Source organism: Lampetra planeri, chromosome 18 (genome assembly GCF_965212315.1).
Source record: "Lampetra planeri chromosome 18, kcLamPlan1.2.h2, whole genome shotgun sequence".
NCBI lineage: Eukaryota > Metazoa > Chordata > Hyperoartia > Petromyzontiformes > Petromyzontidae > Lampetra > Lampetra planeri.
Genome location: NC_136124.1, coordinates 6,759,230 through 6,786,652, shown reverse-complemented (window position 1 = coordinate 6,786,652; position 27,423 = coordinate 6,759,230). Strand labels below are relative to the sequence as shown.

Here is a 27,423-nt window from a genome sequence, read left to right as displayed (position 1 = left end):
GGGCCCGCGCACCCATTGGTTGAGGCCGCGCCTCTGACGTCGGGCGGGCTCAGCCCGCGCTTGATTGACAGCCGAGCCGCCCCGCCCCCTCTCTGCAATCCCCACTGCGGATAAGCGCGGAGCGAGAGCGGCCACTCTTGTCCGCGCTGGGGAATACAATCACTCGCCAAAACCCCAGTCACTTGTTAAAACCAGTCACTCCTTTGCACCCAGTCACATCCTCTCTAAACCCAGCCACTCCTTAAACTCGGTCACTTCGTCTCTAAACAGTTGCTCCCTCTCTAACCCAGTAACTCCTTAAACCAAATCACTCCCTCTCTAAACCCAGACAGTCTCTAAACCCACTCCCTCCCTAAACCCAGTCACTCACTAAACCCAGCCACTATGAACGTGAACACACACTTAACCTGCACACCAGTTTATTTGGATGGGAACCGATCTCCTCCACGCGTACAGGGAATCGTTTCTAAAACACGACGAGGTTTGTAACAGGAACCGCTCTCAATGTCCATCCGGGGGTTCACGCGTCCCTCGCTCTCACCCGGACTTCTGTACGAGGCACGAGCCGGAACACAAACCTCGACCCCTGCGACACGGCCAACATCGGCCGTAGAATAAAAACGGACGAGACGAGGACAACCGCCAACCGCTCTGCTGTGGCAGCAGAAGTTTCCGGGACTGTCGTGCAACTCCTCTTATCCGCAATATAGTGGGGATAAAAGAAGCATCACTGTCGGCGTCATCATCACGATCGCCCGTGATCAAGCCGTTGCCACCTCTCACGATCCTACAAAGTAACAATCCACGACATTTTTTCAAAACTCCATCTTCTCTGAAGATTTCCCCTCGGACGCATTCCCTCTCCATGTTCAACCGTACTTAATCCTGTCCACCGAACATCACTCGTTATAGCAACGTATGTGTGCTGCCCAAGCCCAATTTGAGTCATCACCAGAATGATCAACCAACCGCTGGATGGATGAAGACCCTCCCCCCATCTCTTACGATCCTGCGACGGTAACAAATCCACCAAGTACCTGGACCACGAGCCGATTTCGTTGCTGTACTGCATTTAAAATAAATTGCACAAATAAAATAAAGCACTCGCCGCCCGCCCATTTCCCTGGGTGCTCTCCGCACTGCTGCCACCACGGTGTTGGCAACCCGATGGCGCGGGGAGAAGGGGGCAGCCGGGTGGAGCTTTGATTTCCGACGGGCTTAACTGGCACCCGCCGCTCGCGGCGCCACCCCCACCAGCCCCGCTGCCGGCTCGCCGGAAGCCTCGTCACGTGACCAGTAGCGCCGGTAGATGTCGTCGAACATGTCCTTGCAGGTGATGACCGCGCCCAGGCGGGCGCACAGCAGGAAAGCGCCCGACATCTTGCGGTGCAGCGAGTAGCTCTCGGGCGGCGGCGCGGTGAGCCGGTGCCGCAGCAGCACCGGCACGAGGCCCTGGATGCGCGCCGTCGTGCTCTGCGCCCCGAAGTCGAAGGGCTCGTCGCGCCTGAAGGGCTCGCCGAGGATCATCACGGCATCCACATGCGCCCGCTCCATCGCCTGCGGTCGGGCACAGGGAGGCCGGGATCGGTCAAGTCGGCTGATCAACGAGACATTCTAGCCGACCGATTACGATCGTTGTGGTTGAAGCGACCGACGGAAGTGAACTGCGTGAAGAGATAATGAGGAAGGCTGCAAAGTGGGGGTCAATAAAAATACGAGGAAATGTGATTGGTTTAATATTGTTAACTAAAATACCAGGAACTCTCTGCTCGAGAATAGAGCTGGGACAATTGGACAGTCAAGCCAAGTAACTCACAACATGTAACGGATTACTTTTTTTCTGGAACAATTGCTCTGACCACCTTTAAAAACGATGGCTGGCTCCACGTACATTCTGCCTCCTGAAGGCAGGAAACCCCCCTACAAGCCAGGCCCGGCATGACAAAGCTGCTGATGCTTATGACGTTGCCCAGCCCCACCCATCACTTCCCGTCCAAGGGCACATATTGGCAACAGAAGTGATACTTTTTTCTGTCAACTATTTTCGTGTTATCCGATTGGACGGAACCTGCCGCCAGAGGGCGACTTCATTTCTGACCGAATATTTTTCCGGGTTATTGATAAACTGGAGTAGTCATGTGACTAGTAGTCACAGCCATAGCGAGAGGTACACTGGATGTCAAATAAAATTCCAGGTCACCGACCCAGACAGATAAACCCGGCTGTAACTTAGGCCCCAGTCCCAAACCAAGTCTAATGGAAACAAACGCTACGTGTAAAAATCATCACACGGGTATTCCAAGTTTGGCTTCTGAATGCAACCGGCAATAAAATTCCAGGGAAGGAGCTTCGTCACAAGCGCTTGCCTTGGTCTCGTATCCCGTGAGGAACTTGAGGTCGCGGGATTTCTGCAGAACTCGCTCTGTGTCTCCGTCAGCAGCAGCCCTGACGACCTGGGCAGATTAAGCGTCGCATTACACGACGCATCGCATACTGATCTTCGCACCTGACAGGCTCACAGTGATGACATCACCTTACTCGATTTAAGAGGAGAAACGGGAAGACTTCTTGACAATTCCAGCAAATCGCCTGAAGCTGGTTGTAATCACCCGCGAAACGTCGTACTCAAATTGTAAATGTTGTGGGTCTACTCTCCAAAACACCGGTGTGCTGAAGAAGCAACGAATTGGCACGTTTTGTTTACGTGACAAACCTTACTAAATCGGCTGTGTCGGGTGGTTGGGGGTTAACGACAGATTTATATTTACCCAATCTGATCCACAAACTCTTTATTTTGAATAACTAGCTTTACTACCCGGCTTCGCCCGGGACTTGGATTCTTGTCTTGGATTAATAGACGGCCTACGCGGAGGGTGGGGGGATGCGTGACGTCAGCAGGCACGCTGTGTGACGCTGCTGCATGCAGGTGACATCACAATGTGACGTCACCGCTCACTTGCCGTGCAATACATTATATCCATTATTGCGCCCCCCCCCCCAAAAAAAAAATACAAAAGTCTATTTTATACTTTTTGCATTGTGTACAGTCTGGTATCTACACAAATGCCAAATTAAAAGTTTGTAGCATGTTGGGAAGTATGCTAAACATTTCGAACAAAGACACATTCACAAATTTCCCTTTTATATATATTGGTCGTGAAAACTGATGCATCGCATGGTTTAGTTTTATTTAACTTAGGATACCCTCTAATGGCAGCTTGTTCGCTAACCCTGCCAACGAGAGACCCAGGGTGCCTTACCTCGATGTAGTCGTCTGTGAACAGCTGGCTGAACTCTCGGCTCGCCCCAAAGTCCAGCAGAGCCACCTGCCAATCAGCAGCGACCCCCACCAAGGCATTAGTCCAGACAGCGGCAGCAGCAGTTAATAGAGTGATGTCCTTGCTCAAATAAGCATGAGGCATTGGTGCTCATCTCCTGTTTACTGCAGCCCTGATCCAGTTTTACAGCCCCAAAATTCCACATTCATATGACAGGGGCAAATGTATCCATAAACAATCACTGTAGACTTCTCAAAATCGTGGTGCTTATTTAAAGACCAGTACAATGCAATTTGTACCATTGGAACCTCATTTGCCAGTAAAAAAATATGATAATTGTTTTTTTACCCTTTTATCTGGCAACAAAATTGACAACTTTTTTACAAGGAGTCATGTTTGTATTGACCACAATACCTGCAGTCGGAATGCAAACAAAAAACATAACTCTGATAATGTATTCACTGTCCTTGAAGTTGATTGGTCCACACCCGAGACAGCTTTTCTTAGAGCCTAGTCTCACATGGTGTTGGACCAGATGACGTCAAAAGGCGCCTTTTGGCGTCATCTGGTCCAACACCATGTGAGACTAGGCTATACGAAATAAATTACACTCAAGGCTGTGTGTATACATCTCATGGGTGCAGATGTGTATTTGTGTGTAAATATGCACAGAGCAGTAGTGTAATGGTGAGCTCAATGCATCACGAACCCGAAAACCCAAGTTCAATTTCCAGACTACGGCCAACATCAGTGGCGAATATCTGAACCAGTCCTCGGCTTTGAGTGAGTACCTGAGGTGCAGTGTGTAAACGTCAACGCAAAGGCGGCCGGGGGGCGCGGTGCTAACCACACCACGTGTGCCTTGGAAGTCCCTTCATGGGTGCTCGCTAACGGCACTTGCCCCAACAGCCTGCGTAGGCTATGCGGGGGATCTTTGCCCTTGCGTCCGTGTGCGTTTTGCTGCCTGCCCACCGACTGTGTGTGCACGCACCTGCTGGGTGCCCGCGTTGTAAAGGAAGTTGGACCAGTTGGGATCGGTCTGCATGAAGCGGAACTCAAAGAGCTCCCGCAGGCACAGATGCAACACACCGGAGCAGATCTGAAGAGCAAAAGCAATCAGAGTTTCAGATGACAATACATCATCATCATTACCGTCGCAGCCATCATAATTTATTCCTTACACCACGCAACAAGCGCCTGGGTTCGATCCCCAACTCAGTTGCCTTTGTGTGTGGCGTTTGTATGTTCTCCCCCAGTTCTGCATGGTTTTCCTATGGTTTCCTCCAATAGCCTCTCTTTCCCCAATCTTTGATCATAAACAGCTTTTCTCCATTCAGGAAATATGTCAACTGTTGTCTAATACAACTTTAATAGTTCTCCATAAGAGGTTTTTTTGGGTTAGATCGCGTTTATTTACGCGGTCTAACCCAAAAAAAACCCCTCTATTATGGATGATATTGGTCGCGAAAGCCTACGTGTTAAACTTTAATAGTACTGTTTGTTCCTGGCCGCTTTACGCTTGGGGCCTACTGTGCTCAATAACCGGCCACCCTCTCGTGCGCCCGCTCGTCCGCCTGCTCGTCCGCCCACTCGCCCGTCTCCCCACTCGCCAGCCCGCTTGCCCGCCTCCCCGCTCGCCCGCCCGCCCGCTCACCCACCCGGTTGCGAGTCTCCTGGTCGAGCGAGCGAGCTTGCTCAAGTGGCTCGCCAGCGAGCAGCTGGGTGGTGAGGATGTGACGGCTGCTCAGCTCGCTCACCACTTCCGGCACCACGAACAATGGGTCATCCTGCAGCAACTCCCTGCACACACGCACGCACGCACGCAGCGACGATGCACGCGGGAACAACACGCCACATCGCACCACGGTTAATCCCGGTCACACAAACAATGGTCCCCCATGGTGCCTATGACATCGGCCACACAACTATAGGACGACCTTTGTCTCCCTGATGTTTACACATTCAACCTAGAGGCCCAGAATAAATTAATTTGTATTCGCCAGTGATAGAAATACAAATATCCTCCATATAGCCTTTAACAGACTGTTAGGGAAATTGCTCTTAGCAAACACCAATGAAGGCCGGCACGGCACACGAGGGGGGTGGGTGGCTAACACCACGCCCGGCCGCCTTTGTCTTCCTAGTGCTGATGTTTACCCAGGTACTCATTTTATGCTGAATCGACTTAGGCGAGCCCTAGGACCGGTTTAGACATTCGTCACCGATGTATGCCGTGAGCGAGAATCGAACTGGTGTCTCCGAGTTCGCATGGCAGCGAGGTAGCCACTATGCTATCACACACAGGCACATGCACTGCATGTTGCATAATTGACCCAAATACACTGGGGGACTCTGCTGTGTGGACATTTTTTGGCGATACTGCATTGGCAGTAATGCACAAGTGTACAAAAAAACACATTTGGCAATAACACTGCCTTAGAAAGGGAAATATTTGTATCCATATATTACTACGAGGCGATTTTTCAACTAATGCATCTTCATATGATGGACCAGAGGTCACCTGACAGGATCTCAAAAGTGGTTCTGTCATGTCCGTTTCCAAGTTAGAGCTTTAAATGGATTTCCGGTCTCGGGACATTACATAAGTGGCACAATTGGGATAATATCTTGAGACAAGATTTACTCCAAAAATGTTTATTGTAATTATTATTGTTACGCTTGTTTACCCGTGAAAGCGTCACAGAACCTCAAATATTTTGTCAGGAGGGTCTTGCCAGATTCTGGCAGTAGAGGGCGATGTTACTATGTCTAATCGCAATTCGGGTGAACTTTTTTTATTCGCAGTGGAGATGTTTGGCCGAATACCAGCTGCATCATATAGTGAATTTTTTTTGCCATATTTGTAAATAATAGGTAACGTTTTGGGCAATTGGCCCTTCGTCTACTTCTTCACAGCACAGAGACGATGGACCACAAAAGTCCACGGAGGGGCGGTTTTGACGCTTTCCCATTTCGAGACGTCTGCAAGTTGCAGGATGGGTGTCCTGTTCACCGCTGAATCTCAGAACGCTCAAGCGGTTAGCATTAACTTTATTTAGAGAGGAATAGCACCGTTGTTTTTAAAGACACTGTACTCACCGCAGAGAACTGGAGTGACAGGACCACACTATGATAGCTGGCGCCAAAACGGTGCCACACCTCCTCCCGCATGGCCTTGTGGGAGCCTCGATACCGATAAAGTTAATTAATTTTTTCATCCGATGCCGTTCCGATGACGTGCGTGTACGTCGTGCGGAATCGGAAGAAAAACAGCTCATCGGATTCCTCCAATATAAATATTCTGATTCTGCAAACTGATGACGTACACGTGTGCGTCACCGGAATGAGAAAGGGTTAAAGAGAGAGAGAGAGAGCGAGGCGGTCCCCACCCACCAGAAGCGCCGGGTGCACACCGCCTCCCGCTTGTAGTCGCACTCCCACGCCAGTTCCCGGCGCAGAACCTCGATCGCGCTGTCGGCGAACAAACCTGCAGCGGAGAGAGCACGGCGCTTTGTGTGACCACGCCGACGCGAACACGACAACGCCCGGCGTTTCCGGCTTGAGACATCATGACGTGAGAGATTTGGCAACTTTCGGGTTGCACCAGCAACTCAACGGTTTGTCACAGAGATTGGTGACAAATCTAGCGACTTCCTCGAATGAAGACGCTGTGCACATTCAGGGGCGATTCCCGATTTATCAAGTTAAATATTTTTAAATACTTGCTAAATTATCGAGGGGACGTGCTCCCTCTCTCTGCCTCCGCCCCCCCCCCCCCCTCTGTCTATTTAAGACCACCACACAGAGACGATCACCCTCTCTCTGTTACCTGTGTTGCTCTCGCTATGTATCTTGGTGATATCTGTCTGCTAATATGTCTGTCTATAGTTTTCTGGTTAGATTTTATGTCGCTATTTCATTATACCTGATGATGATTGCTTGTGTTGCAATCGAAACGTCGTATTCTATTATTTAATTTAATTTATTATTTTATCTTTAGACGTGACTTAACCGAAAGAAACAAATAATAATTCCTGCAGTCACGAAAGTTCTAAAATTAAGATTGTGCTTTAAGGAATTGGTGGCACGGACAAAACCATCCAATACGAGGTACCCAAGCACAGGATGAGTGGATGTGTGTATGTGTGTATGTGTGCATGTGTATGTTTACAGGCGAGGGTATGTGTGGGCTGAGGGTGTGTGTCGGAGTGAAGTGGCGAGTTTGTGAATGAAGTGGTGAGTGTGACGTTTAATGGTGAGTGGAGTGGCGAGTGGAGTGTTGAACATAGTAGTGAGTTAAGTGGTGAGTGGAGTAATGAGAGCGGTAGTGAGCAGAGTGGTGAGCAGACTGGTGAGTGGCTACCGTCGGGGAGTGCGCGTGCCAGCGAGAGGACCCCCATGAGGTTGCCGATGTCACTGTCGATGCTCTGCTCCACGCCCGGGTACTGCAATGGTGGGCGTGACGCGCACACGTTACGCGCGGTGCTCGTGCCGGCCCGCAATGGGGGGGGGGTGGCCGAGGTGGGGGGGGGCGGTCTTAAGCAAAATCAATGTGGAGGGCTCCCCAGGAGGCACATCTAGAATCTTACCAAGGTGGAGGAATGGTCCCGAAATTGCAAGCTTGTAAGACAGGGCCCGATATTAATATTAAAAAACACTCAATGTATATTCTCAAGTAGCACCTCTGATTAGCACGGTTGGCTACATAAGGTGCGAAAGACGTTCAACATACATGCATATACAAATATGACAAAAACATTGTTTTGGGGTCTCAAGGTATTGGGGGGGTGAGGAGAGGGGGCTGGATGATTTACACTGCCGTCCCCCCACATCCGCCACTGGAACTCCCCCCACCTTTGAACATATACACTTCTCGTGAGATGACAGCAGCGATAAAGACAAGAGTAAGAGCTGTAGCTAGATGGGAGAAGAGATAAAGAGACAGCTGTAGTGGCGTGACAGAAGAGAGAGAGCTGCAGAATTGAGAGAAACGTTTTTTTAAATGCAAAAATAACATCTGAATCCGAGTTGATACTTGGTGCATTCTCAGGGGCGCCACGGGGTCAAGATGTTAACTACATCGACTGGTATACAGGAGGTCGCGGGTTCGATCTCCACCCTGATGCCTGTATATTTGGAGTTTGTGTGTCTCTCCCCCGTGGTCACGTGAATTTTTCTCCAGGACCTCCGTTTTTTCCCCCTCCACAATTAGAAACAGGCGTTTACAGTATTTGGCTGCTATAAATGTCCACGCGACAATCCACTTAGTTGAGCTATCATTTGTGGCCAGGTCACTTCTGAAAAAGAGCTACATAGCTCAGTAGGCCTTACCTGGTCAAATAAAAAATAGTTTAAAAGTTTAGCTAATTTGTTTTGTGAATACAGGGCCCCCTGAAGGTGCTTGGGCCCTCTCCCCCCCACTCCCCTTCAGGCTGTTGCTCGGTTTTCTTGGTGCCTAGCATCACTATCGGTCAACAGAAACGATCCCGGCAACAGCCGCGACGACGTCCCATCGACGCCTGTCAAGAGTGAGCCGTGAGCCCCCCCCCCCCCGCGACCTTTGATAACGGCTGCGCTATTAACAAAACGTGCGACGGCACAGTCGAGCCGTGGTCATCGTCCCCTCGGCCCAAAGTCCCCTCGGCCCACAACGTCTCAGCGTCGACACACAAAGTCCCATTGCCCGGACAGTCGCCGTCCCCACGCGCGCGTCTCCTCCTCCTCCGAGCGTGCCGGATTCGCCACCCGAGTTTTTGGGGACAGGCCACTCCGTAACGATGTGGACAATTTTTGTTGTTGTTGTTGTCGTCGTAAAACCCTCCACCACCACCACCACCACCCGACACGGCCGAACTAATTGAACTGTGCCGCGTACAGACGTTTTAGAGACGCCGCGCCAACTGTTGTTATAATTGCACTCACCAGTGGGTGAGTTGAATGGCAATTTTCAGGGCCCAAATATAGCAGCAATTAAGACTCTGCGCATCTTCACAAGTCGCATCATTCCACTGTCCTTATGCAGAGGTACAATGACTCACGCAGAGCTCCATAGACAGGTACCCTCACACCGAAAACAATAGGCTCACATACTTACATGATCCGTAGACACAAAGACACATAGACTTTAGATACATTTAAATCAGCCATTAACTTATAAATAGATCCATAGACTTACGTAGAGAAACACACATTTACACAGAGACCCATACATTTACATACAATATGGGTGAATAAGTGACTAGGTAAGTGGTTGGCTGAGTGAGTTGCTGGGTGACTGGCTGGGTGAATGAGTAGCTGGGTAAGTGAGTGGGTGGATAAGTGATTGGGGGGGATGAGTGAGTGGCTGAATGGGTGGCTGGATGAGTGAGTGGCTGGGCTCGTGGCTGGCTGGGTGAACAAGTGAGTGGCTGGCTGGGTGAGTGGCTGGCTGGTTGGGTGAGTGGGTATATGGCTGGGGATTAAGCGAGTGGCTGGGTAAGTGGCTGGCAGGCTGGGTGAGTGGCTGGGTGAGTGTGTGCATGGATCAGGGGCCACCGCACCTGAATTTTGACAGCGACCGTGTCTCCGCTGGGCAGGGTGGCGGCGTGGACCTGTCCGATGGAGGCAGCAGCGAAGGGCTTGTCCTGGAAGGAGCCCATGTGGGACCTCCAGTCAGAACCCAGCTCCGTCTGCAGAACCTTCTGTACAACCACACGGTCAACAATAACATGGTCAACAACCGCAGGTACAACATCTCAGCGTCGACACACAGGCTCTGCTCCTGTTGGGGAGAACTCCACCTCCTGTCCACCCACCGAGCCAGCCACTCACCCACCCACCCAACCAGCCAGGCACTCACCCACCCAACCAGCCAGTCTCCTAGCCAGCCACTCACCGACTCGTTCACTCTCTCAGTCACTCATTCACTTCCCCAGCTGCTCACCCAGTCATTCACTCACTCACTGAGTTACTCAATGACCTAGCCACTCACTCACTGAGCCAGTCACCCACTCGTCCACTCAACCACTCATTAACTCCATAACCCAAGCACTCGCACATGCACGGTCGCTCATGTTAACACGTGGGACACGGCCCAGAGCCACCGTCGTGGGCCACGGCGTCACCCACCTGCGTTTGCCAGGAGGGCATGAAGTCGGCACTCTGCCGCACCCTCTCAAAGATCTTCTGCACTTGGGGGTTTATGAAGCTGTTGTCTATAAACGACACAAACATCCGATGTTCACAATCACAAACACACACTCGCAACAACAACGGCGGCTGCCATTCGCCATAGAATGGTGGTGGCATCACCACGGGGGTTTTTGCCAGGCTATATGCACTCTGAGGCCATCACGTGAAGTGTGGAAGTCTTTTAGGCAGGAGGTCACAGGACTGGACCACCCTGATCCAAAAACACGACGAAGGTTACTTGGGCCTCCATTCACCGCAGTGTTAGCGAGGCGTGCGTTTCACGTTGTGCATTAGTGTGCTTTGCGTTCGTAAGGCATTTCGGTCCCCACGTGAAAAAGAGCATCTTAGCTCAGTGGACCCGACCCGAAATAAACGAACAGACTGGTTTGTTCCACGTGGCGCCGACATCCCCCCATTTTTCATGCACGGGGGGATGTTGACCCAGCCCATCATCTATACGTGGTCGTTAGAATTAGTACCAATTTGTAGAGTGGTTGCCTTATGGAGATACTCTTCCCTGCCATAGGAACGTGGAATTTCCACCATTGGGCGCTTGTAAATGGGAGATGAGCATTGACGACGCCTCAATGCTCATTCGAGCGTTGATCTTCCGAGTGCCATTTTAAGGTGAAGTATGGGGAAGTGGGGCGGGGGGGCTCAGAACCTTGGATGCTGAGCATCTGTCCCAGCTTTAGGGCGGCACCGCGCACCTTGCAGAGCGTGGCCACGATGCGCTCGGCATTCTCCTCCGTGAGCAGCACGCTCCCCGCCAGCAGGGAGTCGCCACCTATACCAGCAAAGACAAAGACCCCCCCCCCCCCGTATAGCCTTAACAGACTGTAGCGGCAATTGCTGTTAGCAAGCGCCTATGAAGGTCGACACAGTAGACGAGGGGGTGGATGGCCCACACTACGCCCGACCACCTTTGTCTCCCCAGTGGCGATGTTTTTACAGACTGCACCAGGTACTCATTTGAGGCTGAGTAGACCTAGGAGAGGCCCAGGACCGGTTCAGATAATCGTCACTCGTGTTGGCCGTGAGCGGGAATCGAACTCGGGTCGCCGGGTTCATAGCGCAGCACGCTAACCTCTGCAATACCGTTCCCCAAAGATAAAGACAAAGATCCCCCGTATAGTCTGAACAGGCTTTTAGAACCAGTGCTGTTCGTGAGCACTTATGAAGGCTGATATGGCACACGACGCGGTGGGTGGCCAGCACCATGCTGGGCCACCTTTGTCTCCCAAGTGGCAATGTTAATACATCACACCAGGTACTCATTTGAGGCCGAGTCGACCTACATGTACACACATATTGGTCCGCTTCCCAATATCCATGTGCACATCACCACATATATCCCCTTTGTTGACACGGGCATTCTGTGTTTCACAGCAGTGACTTTACCGTCAGCTTGGTCCGATTTCCCAAAACTTTTCTTCACGACTTCTGTGAGAGCTCCAATTCCAAGCCCCATAGCCAGACCTGAGAAAGCAGAATGCATAACGTGGGTCACACGACAAACAAATGCGCAGTGTCACAACGAGCATTACACAAACACCCGTATCCCCTCTACCACATGCTGCGCCCATTTAGCCTCCTCCATCTGGCAGAAGCTGCTTGGGCATGCAGGCCAGAGGACCCAGACAACGCAGCCTCGCTTGCCGGAGGAGCTCACTGACGATGAGACTGTTTGGATCTTTCCAGAACCTGTGAGCTCCGAACATAGTCCAGCTTGATGTTGTCCCTGAGTGGGAATCGAACTTGGGCGGCTGGGTTCGTAGTGCGGTGTGTCAACCGCTATGCAGACCACTCCCCCCACCAAGACCCCCCATATAGCCTTAACAGACTGTTGGGATAAGTGCTCTTAGCGAGCACCTATAAAGGCCAAAATGGCACACAAGGGGGTGGGTGTCCAGCACCGCTCCTGGCCGCCTTTGCATTCTTAGGGACGATGTTTACACACAAGCTTAGTAGACTTAGCGGAGGCCCAGTACCAGTTCAGCTAATCTTCACTGGGTGTTGGCCGTGAGCGGGAATCTAACTCGGGTTGCCGGGTTTGTAGCGCAGCGTGCAAACCGCGACACTTCCGCTCCCCACACACAGACACACAAACACATGCCTGCACAACGACGCACGTCTGCACTCACCGCCAAAGTTGGCCATCCTGGCGATCTTGGTGGCCGGAACAGCTCTCTCTCGCGCGCGCTCGCTCAGCTGCCGAAACAAACGACGGCCATCGACCATCGAACCTCGCAACGCACAACAACGCCCCACATTTCTAGCCGCTTCGCACCCCACGGGCCCCGTCTGGCTAAAGAAAACCAGCAGCAGATCTAGTGATTTCCCAACAGCGTGGTGCAGAATTCGAAACGTCAAGATTTTTCTATTTACTAATTAGGGCCTTGCTTTAATAATAATAACCATCAAAGTAATGTGACCAGTACATGTCGTTAAAATACTGACCGTGTGCTTGGGGAGCGCCGCCATTTTGCCGGCGCCGCCCTTCGTCCCGGCCACCTCCCGCGCCTTGCGGATGTCGCTCGCGGTCAGTCGGCCTGCCGACGGGCCCTGGTGGAGGCGACGTAGCGGGCCCAGCGGAGGCAGCGAGGCTCCGCCGTGCAAACCCCTGCCGGGGCCCGCTCTGGCGCCCGCCGTGCCGGCCGCGCGCCTCGTGGTGCTGCCGGCTGCCTCCGCGGTGCGCCACGCGGGCCCCGCGCGGGCCCCCACTCCGCCAGGGGCCCTTTTGTCCTCCCCCCTCTCCCCCGACGCATCGTCGCACAAGCTTCCTCCTGCCCTCGCTCGACTCAAGATGCTGTCCGGCGAAGCGCCCTGGGAGAGGGGGAAGAGGAGAAGAGTCACTGCACAGTCCCTCTCTCTTCTGTCTGGCTATGAATTGGGCCAGCAGATGTTGACCCACGTCTGTGAATCCAGCTGCTGGCTTCTGGGCAGTCAGTGCGGAGCCCACTCGTGCCCTCGGAGAACGCTCGCAGCAGACAAAAGTTCACACAGAGAGAGCCACAGACTCGCACAGAGAGCCATAGGCTCACACTAACACAGAAACATGTGACGACATATGCAGCCGTCCAAACGTTTCTCGAAGACAACGCCGTGCAAAAAGCGTTGGACAAGCCAACACACGTCACTCAGTGGCATCATTGCCTCTTCATGTCTCTGTCTCTTGGTATCTGCTTCCTTGTCTGTTGCTGTGTCTATTTCTGTCTCTCCATATCTCTCTGTCCCTATCTCTCCGTCTCACCACCCGTCTCCATCTCTCTCTCTCTCTTTTCATCTCTGTCCCCATATCTATCTCTGTCCCTATATCTATCTCTGTATCTCTATTTCTGTATCTATATTTCTACATCTCTTGTCTCCAATTCTGTCTCTCCCGATCTCCCAGTCTCCATCTCTATCTCCGTCCCTCTGTCTCCAGCTGTCTCTCTCCTCCCCGTCTCAATCTCTCTTAATTTCTGTCTACAGCTCTGTCTCTTTCCCCATCTCTGTCTTCATCTCTGCCTCTCTGTCCTTCTGTCTCCATCTCTCCGTCTCTGTCCCCCCATCTCCGTGTCCGTGTGGTGGCGGGCGTGCGGCCGTTGCCGTGGGGGGGGGGACCGCCCGGTGTGACGCTCACCTGCCACGTGGCGATTGCAGAGCTGACCCAGCTCTCGAGGGCAGCGCCATTCTCCACCGCCAAGGCGATCGCCACCTTCGCGATGCTGCCGCTTCGCGCCGCGCGCTCCCGCAGGCGCTCGCGCTGCAGCGAGGCGACCGCGCCACCCACGTGGGACAGACCCCGCAGCACGGACAGTGCCTCACCCGCCATGGAGCACTGACGCGCACACACAAAGACAAAGATCCCCTGTATAACCTTTAACAGGCTTTTGGGGCAAGTGCTGCCATTAGCGAGCAGCACCGATGAAGGTTGGTACGGCAGATGACAAAGGTGGGTGGCTGTCACCACGCCCGGCCGCTTTTGTCTCCCCAGTGCTGATGTTTACATAGTGCACCAGGTTGTAATTTAAGACTGAGTCAACGTAGAGGGATTAGGAACAGTTCAGTATTTCGCCACTGTTATTGGTCATGAGCGGGATTCGAACTCAGGTCACTACGTTTGTAGCAAAGTGTGCTAATCACTGCGCCACCGCACACACAAATAAATACATATATGTATATATTCACACGTGTATATAGTCTAAGTGGCTTCCTGTTCAAGTGAGCATTTCCATTGCTTAAAAAATCTCCTTCGTTACTCTCCCACATAATGCAGTTTGATACCAAGCAGTCAATTATTTAGATCTTCACTGGCACAGCTGATCGGGCAAGCTGCCTACATTATCCATCCAACGCAACCTTACTTGCTGGAGGAACTCATTGATGGGATTGTGGCCAGATCTTTCAAGGACCCTTAAGCTTGTCACACAATCGAGCCTAGTTAAACTCATGATGGATCATAAGCAGGACTGCCTGCGTATTTCAAGCCAGCGCAGAAAGAAGTTCCTTTAAAGGGATACACGTTTCACAAGTGTAGTGAGTTCAACTGAGTCGCAGACGTACTCTTTGGAGGCAACACATTTATTGATACCAACACAAAGGGGTAACTGCCCCTTCACCAGATAACAACCTAGGGTGGTGGATCACCAGGCTAACTACACACTATAGTGGTGGACCACCAGGCTAACTGCACTAGCTACACTGTCAGTAGCTACGACGGACAGGACCCCCGCTTGGGTCCAGGTCCACGTGTTGGTGACTCTTTTCGGACGTAGAACGTAGATTCTTTAGGATAACCACAGCAGTCGGTCCCTCTCGGGGACCCGGCTTATATCCTCTGCGGCGTGGCTGGCTCCGCCCTTAGCCACGACCACCTTCGAGAACCCTCGAGCAGGATCTCGGCCCTGACACGTGACCACCCCTAGCCCCCACCTGGGGGCCCTGTGTAGACTTTACCGGTCAAGTGTCCTTCGGGGTCAATCAGAGTGCCATGGCCCTGAGTAACCCCATTCCCATGGCCGGCACTCTCACACCCCATCCTGTAGGGGTCGGCACTGCACGCAGAGCGTGGTGCCCTCCAGCACTGTCAATCAGTGCTCACCGAGCCCCTCTAGGGCCGGTACTGAACCCAAATCCAAGTGGTGCACGCGATGTCAAGCCGGCATTACACAGTGACATCCGCGATGTCACTACACAAGCATAGAGAAGGGACGGCATAATTGTGGCTGAGACGACCGGGAGCTTTGTATGGAGTGACAGGCCAGGTAGTATCCACACAGCGTGACACAGCGGATTATAACTTTATGCTGCACGACTGATTTGAAGATGAGACCTCTGCTGCCAATCTAGAGCAGGTCAGGTCATGAACACAATGGCCAGGTATGTGAACTCCTTCCGCCCTCCCCAAACTGACCCAACGAGTTGACGGGGTGGGAGTGTTTGATGAAATACAAGATGCTGGCAGGTGCTTTGTTTTAGTGGGCCCCACCTCTTCATCAAACTCCTTCTCAGAGTAATTACCAGATCAGCAGCATACATAACTTCCCTGGACCACACACGGGCAAGCGACATGCTGTACACGCAACAGATGAGAATAGCACTCCCAGATGAACAGGGAATGCCTCGCATCCCCAGCCACGCAACCGTACACGGGTTTGCCCACAATCACATAGGTCGTAGTGATTGTGCAATCTGTTCCCGTGTAATACGTAAGCCCCGTGTTGCACAATAAACCATGGGTACTCTCATCGTGCACGCTGTCCCCGTGTTCTCCAATTTCGTGGACCCTCTCCCAGTCCTTTATAAACTCCATAGACTGCGTGGACTCTCTCCACATCTGCTCTCTCCCCGTGCAATGTCCCCTTGCACTCCCCCCATGTTCCTCTCCCCGTGTCCGTTCCGCGTGTACTCTCTCTCCCTCCCCATGTACTCTCTCCCTCTCGCATTGTCCCCTCTCTGTGTACTCCCTCCCTCTGTACTCTGTGTACTCACGTCCCTTGTTCTCTCCCTGGGTACCGTACTCTCTCTTTCCCCGTCTCTCCTCTCTCCCCCGTGCCCTCTCCGCGTGTACTCGCTCTCCTTCGCCGTCTATCTCCGTGTATTCTCTCCCATTGTCCTCTCTCTGTGTACTCTATCCGCGTCCACTGCTCTCTCTCTCTCTACCCTCGTGCACTCTCTCTTTCCTCGTCTCCCGTGTGCCCTCTCCCCCCGTGTACTCTCTACCCCCCCCCCCCCCCGTGCCCTCTCTCTCCCCGTGTCCTCTCTCCCCCCGTGTGCCATCTCCCCCCGTGTCCTCTCTCTCCCCACGTGTACCATCTCTCTCCCCGTGTGTCATCTCCCCCCGTGTCCCCTCTCCCCCCGTGTACCATCTCCCACCGTGTCCTCTCCCCACGTGTACAATCTCTCTCCCCGTGTGTCATCTCCCCCCGTGTCCTCTGTACCCACGTTTACCATCTCTCTCCCCCCCGTGTCCTCTCTCCCCACGTGTACCATCATCCCGTGTACCATCTCTCCCCCCGTGTGTGCCCTCTCTCACGCTGCGGTACTGTACCTCTCTGGGTCCTCCGCCGGCTCCACGTGTTACGCAACCCAACTTCGCGCACCACGTGACTCTCGCCCGCCGCTTCCGGTTCAGGCCTCGCCCTCTGATGTCACGTGGGAGGGAGCGAGGGGCGGGGCGAAGGGATCCTTCCGCCATCGGGCGGAGTGAAGCGGCTCCGGGTGGCGTCGTGGGTCGCGCAGCCACCGCCGCACGAGGGGGTCCCGGACTACACGGGGGTCTGTGACCCCGCCGCGAAGGGGCGCTCCGGGTGCCCTCCAACCGGCCCGACGTTGAGCGCGATTGCCTCTCTCCCTCCTTCCCAAGCTCCGCTCGCTCGGACGAGGTCCCCCGGAAGAGGGGAACACGCTGCGAGAGGTGAGGGTGGCCCTGGCGGTGTACGGTGAGTGAGGTCTGGGCCTCATGTCCCCCTCGCGTCTTCCTCCCCTGGGGTGGCCACTAACATCCTCCTGCTCCCTCCCTGTGCTGTGCCTAGGCGGAGCCCGCGGCATGGGGGCCCTGCGAGGCGGGGCCCCGCTGCCTTAGCGGAGGGGATGGCGGCGGCGCGGGAGCGGGGCCCGGGCAGGGGAGAGGGGATTGAGGGGACGGCCCGAGACCCCATCGCCTCGCACTACCCTGACCCCTTAATTCAACATCAGCCTGACCCCATCACCCAGCCTCACTCTGATCCCATCATCCGGCATAATCATGACCTCATCACCCGCCCCATCACCCATCCTGACCCCATAACCCACCACAACGCTGACCCCATCACCCACCCTGACCCCATAACCCACCACAACCTTGACCCCATCACCCACCCTCACCCAGACCCCATAACCCGGCATAATCATGACCTCATCATCCGCCCCATCACCCATCCTGACCCCATAACCCACCACAACCTTGCCCCCATCACCCACCCAGACCCCGTAACCCACCAAGACCCCATAACCCACCCCATCACCCAGCATGACCGGCGTGGAGGAGACGCCATATCTCCTGGACTGGTCCAGTGCCGATCTGCGAGGGAGTTGGGGGCCACTCTCCCTGTTGAGGCCGGGCCCCCTCGGCCCGTCCCCCCACGAATCCCCCAGCTGATCGTGACGGAGGTGGAGGAGGGTGGGGGGCCCGCGGCCCCCTCGCCGCTGGCCCGCTCCCTCTCCAACTCGTCCACGTCTTCGGCGGGGGGTGGCTTCTCCTCGTCCATGGAGGAGTCCGAGGAGGACTTGTTCCTAAACGAGCCCCCCGAGTGGCGGGGAGCAGACGCCTCGAGCCACCTCCACTTCCCGCTCAGCGCCAATGGGAGCCGCAAGGTAGGAGAGGGCAACGCGGGAGGGAAAAAAAACATTCGGTTTGAAATGAAGCCCTGGTCTGTGTGTGCTTTGGTTCGGGTTACACTCTGCGTGTGGTGTGCGTTGCACCGTGTGGCTGTGCGTGTGTACGTCGCGGTGGGTCATGTGCGCTGCGTTCGTGCGTTGTGCCAGGCTGATTTTTGGTTAACCCGCTGAGACCTCTCCATAATCTCATTTGCATAAGAAATAAAAAAAATATTGCACGAACATAAGTGAATGTTTTAGATTATAAATTGTACAATTAAGTTACAGAAACATACGGATAGTGGGTGACTTTCGTACTAAATATGTAAACAGGAAAGGACGTATGAGTCAAATGCAATTGCAAGTGAAGTCATCGTAAAGAATTTACATATGTGCCATCAACTTGTCATTTCGATGGGAGAGTCACCAAGGGCATTTGGGATTCCAAGTGTTTGGGGCATTAACAGAGAATGTGTGAGAACCACTGCGTTATTTATCTTCGTTACAATGCACTCTAGGGCTTGGGGGCATCGAATATTTCGAGGGTTTCGGTCCTGAATATACACTTTGGATAGGCAAAGGACTGAGTTACGTGCGCACGTGTGTGTGTGTGCATTAACGGTGCTTGCTAACAGCACTCGCCCCAACAGTCCATTAAGGCTATACGGGGGATATTTGTCTTTCTGCGTTAACGATGAACTTGTCCTGTGAGCGTCCTGCCTGCTACGGTTGGTGTGTGCAGTGTCCTTCCCGCGTGAGCTCATGCTCTGTGGTTCGTGTGGCAGGGCGAGTCGTGGCGGAAGGTGAAAGGGGTCTTCCAGTGGTCACCGGCAAGGGTGGCCCCGTGCAGTCAGGGGCCCTGGGTGCAGCTCGCGGGACACAATGGTGGGTGAAGGGGTGGGGGAGGGTGGGTGGGGGGAGGGTCGGTGGGGGGGCATGAGGCCCGCACGACAGGGGCAGTGGGGGGGCATGGTGGGGGCAGTCCTGCGCTGTGTCTTGCTCTGCTCGGGTCTCATGGCTGGTGTTTGTTGCAGGATCCAGATTTATTTCGGGCCAGAATTGAGGACCGTAGATTGCCATGCCTGTTTAAAAAAAACATCAGCAATGGAACATGCCCTCGGCTTTTTAGCTGACGGTCTGTCAAGCTGGAACATTTCCATGTGTGTAGAGGTGTTTACATGGATGAAAGGCAAATGTTGATTTATGTGAATTCAACCTTTAAAACACAAACCCCCACCTCGTTTGGGGGTTCACTTGCGGGAGAGGGAAAATTGAGGTTTTGAGCCCAGTGGCCATGTCACCTCTCAAGTCGACGACAAATGAGATGCTCACACAAAGAAGCAAAATTTAACTTAACAGGAAAACCTAGCAAAGCTGACCGAGTAATCGACCGCAAAACAGTCGTGGATTACAATATTTAGCCTATTAAATTTGCGGGCGTGCGCACGCGCGTGTGTGTGGACCCCATGTGCCACAGTGCCGGCCTTCATAGGTGCTACTACCAGCACTCGCCCTGACAGTCTGTTCAGGCTATAGGGAGGATCTGTGTTTGGGCCTGCAGGCAGCTTCGTGGCGGGCGAGGAGGGCCGCGTGCTCAAGAGGCTGAGCGAGTGCGAGCGGCGCTGCCTCGATGCGCTCATGGCCGATCCCCTCGGCCCGTACGTGCCGGCCTTCTATGGCGTGCTGGAGCTCCACGGGGAGCGCTACAACCACATGGAGGACCTGCTCCACGGCTTCTCCGCGCCCGCGGTCATGGACTGCAAAATGGGGATCAGGTGCGTCTGGCGTGTGTGTGCGGTTTGGAGATTATTGGACTGGGCGACGACTTGTGTTGTCGGTGTCAAAATCGGGCGCTGTGGAGGAGGCTTGTGATGGACGGGTTACTGGGGCAGTCGGAGGGAGGCACTCGCCTTCCGACGGCGGCAGAAGGTGGAGGAGGGGTGCTCGCAACAACGAATGGCGTGCCGGGCAGATAATACGCAAGTTGGCACAGTGGGGAGCGTAGGGGGTGCATCTGCCAGTCATCTCAGTCAATTAAGCCATAGAACCTGGGTCTGTGATCTTCCAGAAAGCCCTCAACACTTCACTTGGCCTCAAAGTGTACCTAGCGTGGCACAAGTGTTGTGGTTATTCACCGGCACTTACTGGCGAATTCCGGCTGCTGTTGTTGCCGTTGTCTGCATGAATGATTTTATTTGCGACTCTTCGTCGTGATATACGCAGCTTAAGTTTTGTCATCGTCAACTATTAATCCACTGCTGGATAAAATACTCTGCATCCTGAAAGCACCCAGACACAGACTGCATCCCCACTATTGCTCCTGTGTCTGCCCCGTCTTGTGGTCTCGCTTCTCCCTTCACTCGCGATTTAGTTTTGGCCCTGTCACTCTGCCACTCGCAGTGCCTAATGAAGCATCCTGCACTGGTGCCCTTGTTTTCCCCGATAGCATCGACAGTGTTAATTGTTCGGCAACTAAATGCAGTTGGATCTCAAGATGCAGAACAAGAGTGGGGTTAACAAACACCGAGGGGGGAGGAGTGGAGAGCGTGACGATGTCTCCCGGTTTTTGCTCGGCTACGCTGCTATGTTTTGTGCTTATGCCTTGCACCCTTTATTTTCTTAAACTCGCTCTTTGTGTAGCGTGCCTATGTACGTAGGTGCGGGGGAAGGACAACAAACTAAACATAAAAAGCAGTTTATTGGGGAGCCCACTGTTCGATCGCATGCGAGCCCATGCTCGCTCTAAGACTGGGCAGGTTACCTGGGCAGGACGCCATGTCCTGGCAGTAAACATTTTGCCAGGTTACCGCCATCCACCCATGATAGTAACAAACGCAAAACAAGTCAAAGTGATTTGCTGCTCAAATGAGCATCGAGTCAGTTGCTCATCTCCAATTTAAAGTCCTAAGCCAACGGTGAAAAGTTACGTTCCCATAGCAGCGGTGAGTGTTTGTCCACAGGACAACCACGGTTGGCTCGTTTTATCGACCACGGAGGGATGATGGGCTGAGTCAACCCCCAACTTGGATTTGAACCTGCAGCCTTCCAAATGCGAGCCGCTTGCTCGACAGCTGAGCCACCTGGCCGGGTAACCGGTTAAAGACCACGTCCATAATCAGTTCCTGTCATTCAGCACTGCGCATTTTGTCTTGTGAGACTTTTAATTTAAAACAGATTCAAATCTGTCCAACACTCCTATGCGGATTGTCGTAAACAAGTCCAAATGAATTGCACAGCTCTAATTTCCTTTCCATACGCTTGTCTTCATGTACCTCCACGTTGCAAGCTATGCATTTGCAATTTTGTATGTGTGTGTGTCATGGCAGAGTAGAAGAGTTTTGCCCAAACTGCGTGAATGACATTTAACAAAATGTTGTTTATAGATGATACTGATTATAACTTTAACATTGCTTCCCATGTGCTTATCTGGCTGCCTGCTTAAATTCCTTTCCATAGTCAACAGAGGCTAGGCATGAAGGTATTTATCATCAATTGTATTCTTTAGAATCTCTTTGTATGTGGTTTGTATGATGTAAAGCAACCTTTCCCAAATCCGGCTTTCTGACGTGATGGGTTAGCCTTGAACATGTGTTTTCTGTTTCCATCGATCTTGGTGAACATTTTATATACATATGATTAGAAGCGAATTTGTCCGTCTTTTTTCAAGTTAGTTTTGCCTCCCTTTTTGATTAGAACAATAATTTAAGGTGTCATTCTTATCTTGTGTAAAGCTGAATTAACTTGTGCTCAAAATAAATTTTTATCAACATTGTTTGGTCATTCACAAATGATGTGAATGAATCATGTGAATATATGAAATGCAGATTTGCAAATTATAGTTACCAAATGCTGCCTCTTCGTACTAACCACTGGCAGAGCCAGTGGGGGGTGGGGTGGAACGTGCCCCCCCAATGATCTGATCGAAATCCCTAATTTCGATCGGCTCATTTGGGTTTATTAGTAATAAATCGGCATTTTGCGACTCCCACTGCGATTGTATAGCATATTATTATGTGCTAGGGACTTTATGAGATGATAGGACAATAGTCTAATTCCATAATTGGCAATAAGTAACGGCAAAGCAGTTGTAAGTGACTCACAGAATTGTGCGCAGTTGCGTATACAGTACACGACTTCCCTGAAGGCATTCACCTTCAGCGAGCGTGATGCCGATCACACAACGCGGTTCGAATTCGACCCTCGATCGATGGCTGCGCCATTGCCGCACACGCGTTGAATAAAAAGCAAGGGACAAGTACTTACTTACTAACAACTCCTATAATTTTTCATTGCTGGAGGGGTTGCCCCCCCTACCTGAAAATCCTGGCTCCGCCATTGGTACTAACAAAGCATACGAAGCGTTGTATGAAGCACAGTTCAAGTTTATTTGTTTCACCAAGTGATCTCTGGTCACCAGGATCTAAACGCTCTGGGGTGGTGGGTCAAAGATGCACCAGGATTCTTCCTCTTGCGTATGGCTTCGATTTATTCACAATTATTGTAATTCTAGATCGAGGTTTAGCCACGAGATACCTTCTGGTGACGCCGAGTGGAGAACTTCCATCCCTGCATCGTTGTTAGTGTTTCTCAGCCACAGTCGCACCTGCGCAGCACTCCCCATTGCCTCTCTTCCCATGCTCTTTTAACCTTGCCCGATTCAAGAAATGTGTTGACTCTTTGTCTTTTACAACTTGATAGCTTTTGTGTTTTTTTTTTACCTCTCCGCTTGACGTTTTGGGTCATTGGTCCCGTGCTCAGAGAACTGCGTTAAAAAAAAAAAATCACTGCAGCATCGGGCTGTCTGCACGAGCGCCGCTCGAGACACCGCACTGATCCAAACCCGTGACGTGCGGCCTTGCTGGGCAGAACCTACCTGGAAGAGGAGCTGACCAAAGCGCGGGAAAAGCCGCGGCTGCGGCGGGACATGTACCAGAAGATGGTGGCCATCGACCCGGACGCGCCCACCCCGACGGAGCATGCGGCCGGCGCCGTCACCAAGCCGCGCTACATGCAGTGGCGCGAGACCATCAGCTCCTCCGCCAGCCTGGGCTTCCGCATCGAGGGGGTCAAGGTGAGGGCTATGGGGGGGGGACACGCTGGGGGTGGGGAGGATGTGTGGGGGGTGGGGGGGGGGAACGCACGCGTGGGGGGGGGGGCCACGCGTGGGGGGGAACGCGCGTGGGGGGAACTGGCGGTCGGGAGGTGCACGCCCGTCGCCCTGTTTCACCGTGCCTGGTTTGCGTGCTGTGATTCGCAGAAGGAAGACGGATCGGTGTGCAGAGACTTCAAAAAAACGAAAACCATTCCTCAGATTGTGAAAGTGTTTGAAGATTTTGTCAACAAAGACGACGATATATGGGTAGGTGGTACACTCAACGTGGCACACATAAACGTATTTTATGTCTCCCGAGTGTTTTGGTTTGCAAATCACGAAGCAGCACGTAGTCAGTGACAGCAGTTGCAGGATCCTGCGGCCCATAGGGGGGGGCAGCGTTGCTGCCGTCGGGTCAACATCTCTGTGGCAGGTCATGTGGGGCTATGCGGCACCCCTCGTATGAATGAGGCGATGGGCTGCTTGGTGGTGACAGTTCTGAATGGCCGCTGTCTCATGACATGCTGCCGATTGCACAATAACAAGCAAAAAGTTGGAAAATGTGTGAGTTTTTAAACTGACATTTGCAGGAGTAGGCCACCATGCCAAGTGTTGTGCCCCAGATTTTTTACTGCAGTCGCTAAGCCACGAATACTGATCCGCAGCGCTTAAGATGTGCGCCAGAGTTCCAGAGTTTGGGGGGGGGGGGGGGGGTTAATCCTTAGCCGAGTGGCTCCAAAGCAATAATCCACACGGTGCGTTGTGTCCATCGTTAGCGCCGTTCATTTCACTGGTGGTGCGAGCGACGCGGCCACCTCGCGTGCGGTGTCCGTGTGTGTGTGGGCTGCATTGGTGACGTCCTGCCCCGTGTGGCCCCCTCTTGCCCACCTCTAGGCAGGCTACCTGCAGCAGCTGGAGGAGCTGAGGTCCGTTCTGGAGGCATCACCGTTCTTCCTCTCCCACGAGGTGCGTGGCCGCCGGCTCCCACTGGGACCCCACTGGCGCATATAAATGCACGCCTGGCCTGCAGTGCATCCCGTTTGTTATGGTTTCTTACAGATGTGCGTGTGTATAGGGATCCTCGGTGGGAAGTGCTAGTGTCGTGGTTAGCACGCTGCACTACGAATCCGGTGACCAGAGTTCGATTCCCGCTCATGCCCTACATCGGTGATGAATATCTGAACCGATCCTAGCTCGACACAAATTTGTACCTGGTGTGGTGTTTAAACATTGCCACGGGGGAGACAAAGGCGGTCGGGCGTCGTGCTTGCCACCCACTCCCTCGTGTGCTGCTATAGGTGCTCGCTAACAGCATTTGCCCCAACAGTCTGTTCAGACTATACGGGGGATCTTTGTCTTTGTTTGTGGAAATCGTCAAATGTGACTGGACATTCTGCCCTAGACTGGATGTGCACTGCGCACTGTTTGAGTCGGAGGCACCTGTGCAGTGTTGCCGACTCGCCAAACCTTAAAATGGCTCTTGGATGTCGCAAGGTATACCTTCGAATTCATCAACAATGTCAATCGACAATGAACGAAGCGTTAAATTTGGTAAACTTCCACCGGATTCTCAGCACACCTGGAATCGCTCCTAAAACAGCATAATTGCGTTCGCGCCAGAAAGTCGCCCTACTTTTTTCGCTATTCACAATTAAGTTGATTGGAGAAACCCAAAAAGTCTGCTGGCGAAAATTGCTTAAGTTAGCAACGCTGCCCCCGCTGTGGGCAGCAGGATCTTACGCGAGCCGTCACCGACCATGTGACCTGCGCTCCATTGTTGTTGCCGCCGCTGCCGTCACACCGCAGGTCATCGGCAGCTCGCTGCTGTTCATGCACGACGTGAGCGGGCGCGCGCGGGTGAGGATGATCGACTTTGGCAAGACGAGCGCGCTGCCGGAAGGCCGCCGCCTCAGCCACCGGCGGCGCTGGGAGGAGGGCAACCGCGAGGACGGCTACCTGTGGGGGTTCGACAAGCTGGTGGAGCTGGTGCGGGGAATGCTGACCAAGCACTGGCCCGAGCCTCCCTCCCCACCGCCGTCGCCGCCGCCGCCACTCCTCCAGAGCCCCGACGAGCCCCTCCCCGCCCCTTGCGTGGTGTCAGAAGCAATCTCGCAAAAAGGTGGTTCGCTGACATAGGCTGCTAATGGATATATATACTATGGGTGAAAAAGGGTTAATTTTATACAAATGGGAAGGGTTTAAATATTTTATGTATATAAATATATGCACCGCTTGTAAATTCCAGACTGGCTAATTTTTTTAAAGTTGTACACACTCATGAACTTGAAACATTTTTAAATTTTGTTAACATTTAAGGTGACCCAAGCATTCCTGTAATTTATTTGCAGTGTAATTGGTTTGTATGAAGTGGTGCGCTCAGTTGGCCTGGGCACGTGAAATTGAAGTGCCTTTGGCTGGGCACCGGTCCAAGTCGGTCCCCACTAGTCGTGCGCGTTTAGTTTCTTTGCCACGTCAACAAGCAAGATGCAGCATCGATCACTGGACTTTTGGAAGCCATATGTTTACTCGGGCGTGTTTGGAACGGCTCAAAGATTAACACTAAGGCAGGTTACCAGTTTTTTTTTAAAGTTTCATTACCAAAACTTTTATCATCGTTTTAATGTTCGTGATCATTTATTGGATGTTTGTTACTTTCCTTCGCGTGCCAACGTATGCAATGTGCCTAAAACTGTGGGCACCAGATCTGTGTACAGCAGAGGTTGGAGGAAGGCTCCTTTGCCAGCGTTTTATGGATTACAATTTTTTTTTTACATTACCTATTACATTGGAAGCATAAACGTATTTTATAAACTGTGCAGTTCCGGTAATGCTGATACTGTACACGTGTAAGTGGGTGATGCCTTGGAGCAGTGGCTCCCTCTAATGTGTGTGCTTATTCGCAAGGTAGTGGGGAAGTGGTCTTCGAAATTGTTGCAGATAGTGTGCAGTTTTTTTGTTCTCACAAAAACCTCATATTTCACCCTCCAATTCACATTGCGCTCGTGAGCCGTCAACACAGCTGGCGAATGGCTCAACCTGATCGCCGGAATTTACTGACATCGTGCAGTGTGTCATCGATGAATGCACGGTGGTCCGCAGCGCTACAAAGGTTTGGATGGGGGGGAGAGAGCCGCTGCCTTCGACTTAAGTTTTTGCCGTCGATCAGAATGGGGGTTAGGAAATGCGCTACCGTGCGGAAGACTTAACTCTGCCTTAGATATGGCGCCCTTCACTGTGAACCATTGGCGTTTGTGGCCCATCGATGGCGCTGGGCTGAGGAGACCAGCTCGAGGGGAAGAGATTGCAGCCAAACACTCTGTGCTTCCAGCTGCCGCTCGATTGCAACTGCGCAAGGGGAGCAAAACCCTGGCACTGCGCAGCATCTTTAAAGAGGTTTATCAGGGGCAGGGGGGGGGGGTTCGTGAAATTCTGTTGACAATTGCAACATTTCTGGTAATGCACTGCTGCAGTGACGTCGTGGCCTTTTTTGACGGGTGCTTTGCCAAGACGTTGCCGTGCGGAGATTTTCCTGGCTGGGAGTGGTGTTGGTGTACGCGAGTGCGTAATTGATCTTACGGGAGGTGGGCTTGGTCAATAAACCAGATGGATACGTGTACGTCTAAAACCAACATCCAGAGAGAAACGGGCCCATCTACGCATTGTAAAAACACTTATTATTGGTGTTAAAGGACCGCACGCTTGTGTGCGAGTGGCTGTTTGCTACAAATTATTACTAGAACGTGTGCTTATTTTAAGAAATATATATTTTTTGCTGGTGGAATCCGTGTGTTTTGGAGTTTGTTCGATCAACAAAAAACCTTCATCACTTGCCCACTTGCTGTGCGTATACCTACTATACACAGGGTGATCAATTTATACAGTAAATCCCCGTTGAACGCGTGGTCACCTTAACACATTTTTTCTTTAATCGAACGTAACGGACTACTTTTATGAGCGATTTCGGTGTTGTTCGGTGATGCTGGGAGTTGGTACTGTAGAGTGATGTGCGCTGTGATACACGGCGTGGTTTCCTCGCTCCGG

The 27,423-nt window shown here is 52.6% G+C and overlaps 2 protein-coding genes across 2 annotated transcripts; one reads left to right on the top strand and one right to left on the bottom strand.

Annotated features, from left to right (window-relative positions):
• Positions 1-402: 402 nt before the first annotated feature.
• Positions 403-17,205, bottom strand: LOC144723556 (atypical kinase COQ8B, mitochondrial-like). The gene is made up of 15 exons (XM_078602396.1): positions 16,984-17,205; positions 14,074-14,271; positions 12,909-13,274; positions 12,593-12,659; positions 11,850-11,927; positions 11,113-11,235; positions 10,386-10,471; positions 9,818-9,958; positions 7,642-7,723; positions 6,672-6,765; positions 4,937-5,078; positions 4,270-4,377; positions 3,261-3,326; positions 2,367-2,453; positions 403-1,557 (listed from the first exon to the last, which is right to left on the bottom strand). The coding sequence occupies exons 1-15, from the start codon at positions 17,128-17,130 to the stop codon at positions 1,219-1,221; spliced, it is 2,124 nt and encodes a 707-aa protein (XP_078458522.1). The 5' UTR covers positions 17,131-17,205; the 3' UTR covers positions 403-1,218.
• LOC144723557 (inositol-trisphosphate 3-kinase A-like) lies at positions 17,089-27,163 on the top strand. Its single transcript, XM_078602397.1, has 8 exons — positions 17,089-17,374; positions 17,468-18,287; positions 19,076-19,175; positions 19,852-20,065; positions 23,157-23,361; positions 23,548-23,649; positions 24,277-24,348; positions 25,189-27,163. Exons 2-8 carry the CDS (start codon positions 17,526-17,528, stop codon positions 25,516-25,518), a joined length of 1,785 nt encoding a protein of 594 aa, XP_078458523.1. The 5' UTR covers positions 17,089-17,374; positions 17,468-17,525; the 3' UTR covers positions 25,519-27,163.
• Positions 27,164-27,423: the final 260 nt, after the last annotated feature.

What these genes read in the sequence shown, in the direction of transcription:
- LOC144723556 (XM_078602396.1), bottom strand. Translation starts at nt 17,130, where the DNA reads ATGGCGGAAGGATCCCTTCGCCCCGCCCCTCGCTCCCTCCCACGTGAC. An exon ending in GGCACGCGCACTCCCCGACG is followed by an intron (nt 6,766 to 7,641) that starts GTAGCCACTCAC and finishes TCTCCGCTGCAG; the next exon opens with GTTTGTTCGCCGACAGCGCG. An exon ending in GTGTGCACCCGGCGCTTCTG is followed by an intron (nt 5,079 to 6,671) that starts GTGGGTGGGGAC and finishes GCGTGTGTGCAG; the next exon opens with GGAGTTGCTGCAGGATGACC.
- LOC144723557 (XM_078602397.1), top strand. Translation starts at nt 17,526, where the DNA reads ATGGCGGCGGCGCGGGAGCGGGGCCCGGGCAGGGGAGAGGGGATTGAG. An exon ending in GCAGCTCGCGGGACACAATG is followed by an intron (nt 19,176 to 19,851) that starts GTGGGTGAAGGG and finishes TTGGGCCTGCAG; the next exon opens with GCAGCTTCGTGGCGGGCGAG. An exon ending in CGTTCTTCCTCTCCCACGAG is followed by an intron (nt 24,349 to 25,188) that starts GTGCGTGGCCGC and finishes GTCACACCGCAG; the next exon opens with GTCATCGGCAGCTCGCTGCT.